Source organism: Triticum urartu, chromosome 7, assembly GCF_003073215.2.
Source record: "Triticum urartu cultivar G1812 chromosome 7, Tu2.1, whole genome shotgun sequence".
In the NCBI taxonomy this organism is placed as follows: domain Eukaryota; kingdom Viridiplantae; phylum Streptophyta; class Magnoliopsida; order Poales; family Poaceae; genus Triticum; species Triticum urartu.
This window is the reverse complement of record NC_053028.1, coordinates 108,728,183-108,739,973: the sequence shown is the minus strand read 5'-3', so window position 1 is coordinate 108,739,973 and position 11,791 is coordinate 108,728,183. Positions and strand designations below refer to the sequence as shown.

General features: G+C 47.3%; 1 protein-coding gene across 1 annotated transcript; it reads right to left on the bottom strand.

Moving 5' to 3' along the window:
• Positions 1–7,691: 7,691 nt before the first annotated feature.
• On the bottom strand, positions 7,692–8,525 carry LOC125522316. Its single transcript, XM_048687384.1, has 2 exons — positions 8,264–8,525; positions 7,692–8,179 (listed from the first exon to the last, which is right to left on the bottom strand). The coding sequence occupies exons 1-2, from the start codon at positions 8,502–8,504 to the stop codon at positions 7,842–7,844; spliced, it is 579 nt and encodes a 192-aa protein (XP_048543341.1). The 5' UTR covers positions 8,505–8,525; the 3' UTR covers positions 7,692–7,841.
• Positions 8,526–11,791: the final 3,266 nt, after the last annotated feature.

The window sequence follows — 11,791 nt, the reverse complement described above, 5'->3', positions numbered from 1 at the left end:
GTGTGTTCTAGGGTGCCTCTGCCTCAGTATATAAAGGACCAAAGGGGGGAGGCTGGCCGGCCAAGGAGGGCGCTCCAGGAGAGTCCTACTCCCTCTGGGAGTAGGATTCCCCCCCCCCATCCTAGTTGGAATAGGATTCGCGGAGGGGGGAAAAGAGAGAGAGGGGTCGGCCCCCTCTCCTTGTCCTATTCGGACCAAGGGAGGGGATGGGGGCGCGGCCCATGTAGGGCTGCCTCTTCTCTTTTTCCACTAAGGCCCATCATGGCCCATTTAGCTCCCGGGGGGTTCCGGTAACCTCCCGGTACTCCGGTAAAATCCCGATTTCACCCGGAACACCTCCGGTATCCAAACATAGGCTTCCAATATATCAATCTTTATGTCTCGACCATTTAGAGACTCCTCGTCATGTCCATGATCACATCCGGGACTCCGAACAACCTTCGGTACATCAAAATGCATAAACTCATAATATAACTGTCATCGTAACCTTAAGCGTGCGGACCCTACGGGTTCGAGAACAATGTAGACATGACCGAGACACGTCTCCGGTCAATAACCAATAGCGGGACCTGGATGCCCATATTGGCTCCTACATATTCTACGAAGATCTTTATCGGTCAGACCGCATAACAACATACGTCGTTCCCTTTGTCATCAGTATGTTACTTGCCTGAGATTCGATCGTCGGTATTCCAATACCTAGTTCAATCTCGTTGCCGGCAAGTCTCTTTACTCGTTCCATAATACATCATCCCGCAACTAACTCATTAGTTGCAATGCTTGCAAGGCTTGAGTGATGTGCATTACCGAGAGGGCCTAGAGATACCTCTCCGACAATCGGAGTGACAAAACCTAATCTCGAAATACGCCAACCCAACATGTACCTTCGGAGACACCTGTAGTACTCCTTTATAATCACCCAGTTACGTTGTGACGTTTGGTAGTACCCAAAGTGTTCCTCCGGTAAACGGGAGTTGCATAATCTCATAGTTATAGGAACATGTATAAGTCATGAAGAAAGCAATAGCAACATACTAAACGATCGGGTGCTAAGCTAATGGAATGGGTCATGTCAATCAGATCATTCTCTCAATGATGTGATCCCGTTAATCAAATAACAACTCATTGTTCATGGTTAGGAAACATAACCATCTTTGATTAACGAGCTAGTCAAGTAGAGGCATACTAGTGACACTATGTTTGTCTATGTATTCACACATGTATTATGTTTCCGGTTAATACAATTCTAGTATGAATAATAAACATTTATCATGAAATAAGGAAATAAATAATAACTTTATTATTGCCTCTAGGGCATATTTCCTTCACTAGAAACATGCCAAGATTCGTGCGCTCACGAACGGACGCGGATCCACGCGTGTGGGCGAGATGCAAACGCCCACACGTGTGGGCGTTAACATTTCCGTTATTTTATGAGGCTCTTGTACTTTATGGGGTTATATCAACGAACTTAAACTCGGACACCAAGGGTGGATATTTCCTAAACTAGACTTCCAAAAGAAAATGCAATGACTGACTGAATTGGTCCTTTGAAAACTCAGCAGAGGAACGTACGGGACATGTAGTGGCTCACAATTGGTCACACAACTATCAGCGTGAACAGGGATAATGGTCCCTACTTTACCTTTTTTCTAAAAAATACACACAACTTTATTCATTTGAAATAACAGTTACATCGTTTATGAGAAAGGCTATAAGTTCAATTGGACGCTCCTCAAGCCAATCATACGTCAAAGAAAATCTAGCCAGCCTAGCAAGCTAGCAACTTTATTTGCTTCTCTATTACAATGTTCAAAGCTACAAAAAGTAAAATCACCAACAGAATGATAATAGTCGTCGAAAACCGCCGCCACCGCCCTCGATGAATGACCACTCGTCTTCATAGTGTCAATGACCTCGAGATTGTCAAAATTAATAACGAGTCGGTTGAATCCTACATTTGTGCAAGGGAAAGACCGAATGTGAGTGCCAAAGCTTCCTCCATCAGAACATCCGCACTCCGGTCAATTTTCCAATTGCCGCCAGCAATGTAGTTTCCTTATCATCCCTAAAAACGGCCCCTGTCGTACCCCTAAGCCAGTCTTGATCAAAAGAAGCATGGGCGATAAGCTTGACAAATTCCACAGGGGGCGGATCCACCCCTCTTTTCTCATGGTAGCATTTTGAGAGGAAGATGTAAAACAGTTTGCAGTAATAGCATGAATCCCCATAGTAACCTGATAAGCATCTTGAACTACTCATTCATGAACCAATCTACGCCTTACCCACCACAAATACCAGGCAGTAATGGTGATCATCTCCTGAGCATTCAGAAGAACCAGATTGGATAGGTCCCGATCTAGCAATTGAAGAAAGAATTCCAACACCGCCTCACCAGCGCGGTCAACTTCACAGGCTCTACTAATAATTCCTTCCATCCCTAGCCTTCTCCAAGCATCCCTGGATGTATTGCATAAGAACAACAAGTTCTCTATATCTTCTAGATCGGCAGAGCAAGAGGGGCAAAGGGGTGACACTTCCATATGTACATTAGCAAGCGTAACACAGCATGGGAGGGTACCATGTAACGTACGCCAAATAAAAAAATTAACCTTTATCTTCAAATATTACACCAAATAATATTAAGTGTGGATCATCCCATATGATTGGTGCGTTGTAGTTTGTTTCCATATTGCTGATTTCATTCCACGAAGTAAGTTTACTTAACAGAAAAAACCTCGTTCTTAGTGAAGCTTCAAATGACAAAATCTGACATATCATGTTGAGGAGGAGGAATACGAGGACCCGTTTTGCATCGACTGGCGACAAAGAATGTTTTACCAAGTCTTCATCTCAATTATTAGAATCAGGATCAATAAAGTCTGCCACCTTAGAAAGTAATTGAACCCCTTTCACGGTAATAACGTTCATATCAGCACAACTAATGAGCTTAACATTCATATCAGCACAACTACGAATCCATGCATCACTCCAAATATTAATATTATGTACATTCCCTACTCAACATATATAACCATGCTTCAGAGAATTGACACCCACCATAATACTTTGCCAGGTGAAAGAAGATCTTGTTTCTTACTTTGAGTTCCATAAATCGCCATCAGGAAAATATTTCGGTCTCAAAACAGTGGCACATAGAGATTCAGGGTTCTGAAGAAGGCGCCAGCCCTGCTTTGCCAACATCACTAAATTGAAACAGGGAATATCGCCAAAACTCATCCCTCCTTGATTCTTTGGAACACACATTTCGACCAAGCCATCCAATGCATCCTCTTTTGGTTGTCCTCGTCACCCCACCAAAAATATCACATCACATCCATAATTCCTTTACAAATGTTTGTGGTCCCTACTTTACTTCATCTCGGGTGGGTGAGACAAGGCGACTATGGGTCGACCCTCCTATTTAACCTAGCTATTGGTGCCCTTGAGGCCATGGGCCACATAAACATGCCATTTCAAATCTATTTTTAGATTAAAAGAATTTAGAATTCATTAGAACGGAAATTAGGGAAAATGGTAATAAAAGAAATATGGGTGGGCCTATTCGAAGGAAGTGGTGATCAACTGTTCGTGGGAGACCGAAGATGACTCCGAGGACCCACTGCTCCGACTCTTCTTTCGCTGCAAGGGACTGCGCGTCTAATGGTAATTTCGTGATCTATCTCCTAAGTATGCTCCTAGGTGATATGTGTGGTAGGATTAAATTTTAATTGGCAATAGTTTCACACCATGTAGCCCAACAGGGTGGTCGAACTCCCCGTCCTCTACTAGTTCTGTTGGAGGCGGGGGTCGGTGACGACCTATGGCTTGGTGTTGGAGCTCAGCGCGTGAGGCACCATTGTGTTTTGATGGTGGCAGGGGTGACCCGGGGAGGGAGGCAAGGGGCTCTTGGCATTGTTAACGCCGAGATCAGGAGGATCCAGATGGGTCATGTCGGTGGCCCTGGTGCCCGATGACGGTGGGATGGCTGTTACGCGGCCAATGGTTGCTGACCTGCCCCTGCCCGGTTCAGGCCAACTAGGACTGGGCCCGGCAATGGGCTCATTTTGATGTAGGAAGGAGAGGCATTCTACCCTTCATCTATTGCCGTGGTGGTGTTTGTGGGTTGGTCTCCGATGTCGGCGCGGCGGTCCTGGTGGTGGGAGCCACTATGCTCTTGGACAAGGCTCGTGGCTCTGGTTTGGGCTAGCAGCCATGGCCATGCAGGCCACGTGGTAGTCAATGCTCGGAGGCCAAGGGTAGTTTCCAAAGTGGAGAACATGCCGAGGAGTGATTCCTGCCTGGCTTAGTCCAGGCCGGCGGCTGCAGCGTCTGCAGGCGTCGTCCCCTTCATGAAGGCTCATTACGGTTCTCTACTTTTTCCGTTTGCTCTGAGTGAAAACCTTGATCTTTTTGAATCCGGTGGTGGTGGTGCTCCAGTGTCGGTTTCTTCCTGAAGGCGTCGTCTTGAAGTCCACAGCTCGTCGGGCGCAGCTTTGTCTCTTCGTGGCGTCTCCATCACGGTGGAGTACTCCGATAACTCGGGACTCTAATTGCATGTTTTTTGTTAGCTTGGAGTGGTTGGGGTGGTGTGGTTGTTCTTGGCACAATTGTATCATGTATTTCTGTTGTGTGGTCAGGTTGTATGTCTTAAGTTGTATGGTCACTGTTTTATATATATAACTGACGCGAACCTTTTTAGTAACACTGGTTTGGAGAACCATGTGCTTGATTTAGAGGAACGGGAGATAAAGAGCATGGAGTACATACTCCTAAGAGTATAGCACCATTTTTCTTTATATGTGTGTGCCCGCGCGCGCCGTGCAGAGAATATATTATAGAATAGAGGGAGTATATGCTAAAGTTGTGTATTTATGACTAAAATGCCAAGAAAATCTCAACTACTTGATGCTCATTTCCCGTCGTTGTAAGTTAGCATGGACATGCATCCATGCTACTTGGAGACCCTCATCCCCGGAGAATCTACCGTCACCTATTCGAAATTTGTCACAGTCCCTACTTCCTACGTAGGTTGTGTGCATTGCATATGACAATATGAAAATAATGTTGTAATCTAGTGATGGAGCACAGATTAAAAAAATTGCATGGTGAAAATAATACCATTGATGGTCAAAAGTATGATTGAGAAAGAATAGCTCATCAAATCTAGCAATCTAGATAATCACACGTGTAAATCCCAATCAAGCACTCATAATTTGTTATTGTCTCTTTTTAGTCTAAATGATCTTAAATGCCTTCAATTTTAAAGATTGGGATTGTACTTAGGCTGTGCTATCTCTTGATTTCCATGAGCAACTCGACACTAGCACGAAATCGAACTGTTGTGTGCGGTGCTCGAATCTTGGCCCATCGCATTCCTTTGTCTAACAGCCAATCGCCTAGTCCTCACAGCCGCGTTGGTTGCCACAAAGTGGTATACTGCCGTTATCCATGATGTTTTTTGTGATCGGTCAATTGAGGGGATGGTATACATCCGCCGGGAGAGATGCTCCATTCGATTGGCTCACACGAACGATTGGATTCGCACTCGGCGGTCATCGCAACAACTAGCACCCACACGTGTTACCGGAGCTCTGCACACACGTCCCCCACACCAGCACCCGACCATCATCCAAGCAGCACCATAAATCATCTAGGCAATCTCGGTCAGCACTTATAGCAATCGTTGGCCTTGTAGCATCAGTGTCGTCCCCTTGCAACACCATGGCGATCCTTTGAACCACCGTCGTCACCCATTGCAACAACTCAGTTGAGCTTGCAGCATGGGTGGCAAGAGGTTGCCGGTCTTGCTGCAGTGAGCGGCAACCTGTGTAGTGGTGGGCATTGGCTGCAATAATAGGTGATTCCCGGGGTTACGGGGAATGGTAGCAAAACCTTGCACGTGCAGCGACACCCGCCGACTTTTGGTGTTTGTCTCGGTCGGGGGGCAAGGGTGGAGTAAGGCGAGACAGAAAAATGATCCTGTAAGGTGAGGCGCTCTAATTTGTGTGGACGAAAAAGAAGGGGAGCAACGTAAGATGTGTCCAAATAATGAGGTGAAGACACTATGTGGGGTCCAAAAACATGTTCCAAGAAATTGACGTGGCCAAAGACGCGCCACAGATTGGAGTCATTTCCCATGGTCCGGTTGATCCACAATGTGTTTCTTTAGTTAAATCTTCTTATTAGCTTGATGCTTCGCGGGTCTGGGCAACACAATGCGGTGTACTGTCCTTGCAGCCGAGCCACACACGTCTCCAGAGCACATGAAACTTGGCACAACCTAGAAAAGCTCATCACATATAATGCACTGGCGATGCAGGAGTCGCATTCTTGGGTGTTGTTTTCTGGTGCACATTTTTTTCCCAATGCCTCCCCATCCTATCCTTGCTGCTTGCACATGACAGTGCTTTATTGGCCTCATTGACATTGCTAAATTAACTTCATGTCCTCGTAGATTAGTGAAGACTATCATTACATATGACTTATTCTCCCTTGGTTTCTTTCCTAGTATTGAGCAAGTAGGTCTCCATAAAATCTCCCAAAATCATATATTACCATGTGGTGTTGATGGATGTGTTGAATGCTATGTGGTCTTGAGGATGAGCTTCTGTGAACTTATATAGACGTGAGGCCGTCAGGACTAGATCATAAAGAGAGACTCCAATACCACTACTCCAGCTGAATGCCCACTTATTTTTGCACATGAATAATTTGTATTGTGTTTTATAATATAATTTGTCTATCAAACATTAGATAGATGCCACCATATAGTACTAGTTGTTTCTGCGAATGGACAGATAGTAATAATGCGTTGTGACTTAAGTTGGGAAAGAAGATATCTTGAGTTCAACTCTTCCTTTTAATTTTCCCTAATGTTATCTGGCAACCGTTCCCCAGGAGGAAAACCCCAGCGAACCCCCTCATAGCCACATGATAAAGATCTGACGGTAACCATTTTCGAATAAAAATGCACCAAAAATGCCATTCCCCAAACACTAAAACTGCCAGCCATGCCATTCGCAAATGCCATCCTGGTTATGGAACGGTGGCTGGCTATTGCAATCCTTATTTTTTCCTTGTTATTTTGTTCTCAACATCTCCTTCATGCTAGAGGAGATTGGATCGGATAGATCGATTTGACACGAATACAAATGTTGTTTATTTATCTGTGATTGTTTAATTTTTCTAACGCTCAGACGCCTGAAACCTTTCAGATTTTATAGCCAATTCCACCATAGGTGCATACGTAGACAACTGGAAATCGAGCTCCAAGCATGAGATGGAGACACCGTGTCTGGCTGAGGTGTCCTCAGCGAAGGAGAGGAAAAGGGTTGACCGGTTGAGCGATAGCTAAGGAGATGGCATCATGATGGAGGAGGCGGCTAGGGCAGGGGCGTGGCAACGAGGCAAGGCCGCGGGTGCTGGTGGCAAGCCGTTATGCCTGGGTTGGAGGGCGGGAGGAGGAAAAAGTAGAATAGTGCAACGCTGAATGCAACTGATTCATAGGCAATTTCTTTCGTTGTTTAACGTCAGGTAGTTAATTCATTTGCGAACGTTTTTGCTGTAATAATTTGTACTCCTCGTAAAGAAATATAAAAGCTTTTAGGTCATTAAAGTAGTGATCTAAACGCTTTTATATTTCTTTACAAAGGGTGTAACTAACACTCACATTCGTGTTACAATAGAGAGAAACCGCACCAAATCAGCCTAGCTAATATCAAACGGGATAGCATCCGGCGCGGCGGAGCGCGCAATCGCACTACTGCACTTGTGCACTGTAAAATGTCTCTTACATGGGTACCATCGGCTGATCAGGCACACGCAGCTACTAGTACTACCTAGCAGTGCACCTGTGAGCTGACCAGTGGGAAGTCGAACGGCGTCATCCAGGCGTACTTGAACCGCACCGGCGCGCCGCTCGGGATCCGCCGGCCGCCCCGGAGCAAGCAGCGCTCGCCGTCGACCGGCCGGATCGCCCGCGGGTCCACGGCCTCGACGCTGCTAAGGCCGTAGCAGCGGAGCAACACCCTGGACTGCGCGCACCGGCAGCGGTTGGTCACCTCCACCGCGTACTCCGGCTTCCCCTCCACGACCCGCCCCGTCGCCGACTGCCTCACCACCAGGTCAGCCGCCCGGCACGGCGTCCGGCCCGCCGCATCTGCTCCCAGCTCGTCGCCTGTATCCACGCACATATCGTTGTCACACCACACACCTACCTATAGCTCGTACCAAGAACATGCTTCGTGTAAACAATTGTTACCTTGGCTGGCGCTGCAGAGGAGCAGCAGTAGCGCGAGGTACACGAAAGCTTGGCTCGCCATGAAGACTCTCGGGTTGCAGCTAAGGTGGCCGTGGTTGCTTGCGTGGTTGTTTGTATCTTCGTGGATCGGTGGATTATAACGGACAAGGAGCGAGCTAGAGCCATCCCCATCACGGCGGGTCAGGACAGGGCCATGAGGGGGCGGGGAGGGGTGTCGTGTGGGAAGAGGGCAAACCAGCATGTGCCATGCCAGGCGAGGCGATCAGGTCGATCCGCCGTTTTCTTCCCCGCAAAAAATGGAAAATGTCAATCTTAACGTTCATGCTTGAGCTTGCAGCAAAGCTCCGCTTTGGCTACAGCTAGCCTACAGGGAACAGCGGGTAGGTGCAGTGCATGCATGGATGATGGGTGACGACACGTACGACCGATATCCCACATGGCTTGCTCCGGGAATGCATGGCGGACAAAGGAGTAGCTAGCGTGCACCGTATTTGTATCCACCGCTCCCACCTGCTTTGACTTCTTAGTTTTGTTGCAATACAAATGAGGTGTCTTTTTGTATTTGTTGTAACAAGCCAGTACATACATGTACATATACATGGACCCCAAACACCACTTACAGACATATAAACCTAAAATGTCTTCCTCTTTACTCTCTCTCGGTCTCCGGTCTCGCTCCTCTCTAGCCTCCCACTGTCGGCAGCCTCTGCATCCACCGGACTCATATTTCTCATGGGTTGAGAGACGGAGTTAAATTTTAGGAGGTCGAATCACAACCAAAACATACCACCTAGCAGCTCCACGCAGTGGCAGTGTTAAACAAAGCGAAGCACGGGCCAATAGACTTCTTCTTAGGCCATGTGTTGTTAATGGGCCAAACTAGTGGCAAAGTCTAAGAGCAATTTCAGAGATAAGAATGGGTCGTCGTCCAATATGGTCGGGAGCAACTAGTAGACGAGCGCACCTTCCGGAGCCTCCCAACGATCGGCGTCATTTGGCGCGCTCTCACCCGCCCGTCATGTGTCGCGCTCTGGGTGCTTCCTCTGGATTTTTTTTATTTTTCTGCACACGTTTTCGGCTTTTTAAACTGTTTTTTTTGGGCTTTTCCGGCGTTTCGGTTTTTCACCGATCTTCCTTAGCTTTTGGATAAAAAAATGAAAAAAATTCTACATGAAAAAACGTGTTTTCTTTTTTTCTATTTCACGAGAGTCATGGTTTTGCTTTCATCAGAGTCATGGCCGTGCCTCTTGGAAACAAAAAAATGCGTTTTCTGTTTTTTCTTTCTTCCACGAGAGGCATGGTTTTGCTTCCGCGAGAGGCACGGTTGTGCTTTCGTGAGAGTCACGGCCATGTGTAACATCCCAATATTTTAATTTGGAATGGTATGCATAGGTCATTCATGCATATCATATTTTATTGCATTTTTGTTCCGCGATCCTCGAAATCCTAAGCAACTCAAGGACCCTCGGAGAGAGTTGGGGATTTCCTGGTTTTCATATTTGATTTTTATCAAATAATGAAATGAGGATTTTTGATTTTAATATTTTTTTCTCTCCGAAAAATATTTCATTTTAAAATAAATGAGAGGAGATAAAATGACTTCTCCAAAATAATTGAAATATTGGAGGAAAAATATCAAAATCATTTATTTGATTTTGTTTGGATTTTATTTGCAATTAGGAAAATTGCACGTTTTTCAAAATTGCATTTTAGGGCCAAGAAAATGTTCATCTTGTTCTAAATATTTTATTTAGACAGTGAAAATTTGTTTTGGCATTTTTAGGTTTTTATTTTATTTTCTAGGATTTTATTTCTGTCGGCAAAATTGTTTTAAAAAAATCTCTCCAGCCGACTGGGCCGAAACCCAACCGGGCCGCCGGCCCAAGTCGCCGCTGCTGCCTTCCTCGCGCGCGTGTGCCGCCGCCGCCGCCGACTCGGACGAGGAGTCCGAGCCGGACTCCTGCCGCCGCCGCACCTTGCCCCCTACTCCAAGTAGCCCCCCCCCCCTCCTTTAAAGCCACCGCCAAACCCCCCACCACCACACCACCACCGCCGCCCCGTGTTGGGATCTACGGTAGGGTGCGTCGACTGCAAATTAAAATTTCCTACGCGCAGAACAACCAAGAACATGCTACAGGAGATGGATCATAGTTCGTTACCACTAGACGCACAGTGCCGTGCAGCGGAAGAAGAGTTGGGGCAGCGCGTCAGCGTGGATCGTCTCCTCCTCGTCCGATCTCCCTCGTACAACTGGTGGTCGGTTCCCACGTATAGGTTCGCCGGAGCGGCGCAAGTGCACTGCCTCTAACGGTATCCGCGCGTGCAGGAGGAACGTCGTGCGGCGGACTGCTAGGTCCGGTCACACAACCGGCGGCGAGTGGAGGTGTCTATTCGCAACACATGCAAACCCTAGTGACAGCGCCGAAGCGATCAATCCCATGAGTGTGCGGCACCTCCACTATATATATAGGCGTCCGTCGCGGGCTCAACACTTGGGCCTCGCACGGACCCTAAAGCCCATAAGTCTACTCGGCCACAATCTGAATACAGTTCGGATCACATCCGACCAGTGTCCTCAGATCCGACCTCGTAGGTTCCTTCCCTTAAGCGCGTGACCCCTTAGGTTCAAGTCGGCTTGGTCGCAGTTCGGATCACCTCCGAACTGCACGATTGGTAGCGGCCTCTAGCAAGGCATGCCGAACACCAAGCAGACTATGAAGCTGGTTAGCGAACCTGTACATCATACTTCCATTCCTTTTGCCACACGATATATGTTGTCGACCTCAAGGCGAGTCTGTCATCCTTGTGCTAGCCTAACCTCTTTCTCGTTCCAGTGATGCCGACCACTATCCGGATTATCTCATAATCCCTGTCGCATGGCCATGCTTATCCTGGTCAGATCACACGAGGGGCCCAGAGTATATCTCTCCTGGTCAGAGGGGCAAATCCCATCTTGCTCGACCATGTCTCGCAGCATGGGTCTGGACAAGTCTGAAACTTACCTTTGTAACTACCTAGTCACGGATTAGCGTTTGGTCGGCCCAAAGCAAGTCTGTCACCATCCCAAGTACATGCGTCAGCTCAGGTCTTAGGACATAGAACATATGTAGTACTAGAGACTCACGGATGACATATCGCTGCGTCTCATAGTTGGGTCTGTCCGACTCGGACCTTATCTCGACTCGGATCCGACTACGTCGAATCCGACCAGATCCTTCCAAGTCCATATTATCTGGTTAGCATCCAATGCTCCATGGCTAGTGAGACCAAGCCATCGACCGTGTCATATGCCAGTCTAGTTGGCTGCGCGTCCACACAGCCCTTTCGACTAGGGACCTTTTAGGACAGTCATCATACAATGCATAGTCCCACAAACAAGTCTCGTACTTGCTGATACACATCATTGATAATGTCCAAGGACTATCTTTATTCATAAACACATAGGAAATATCATCATACATGATTGCCTCTAGGGCATATCTCCAACCCCCCGAGCCGCCACCGTAGCCCCGCCGCCTACCGCGCCGC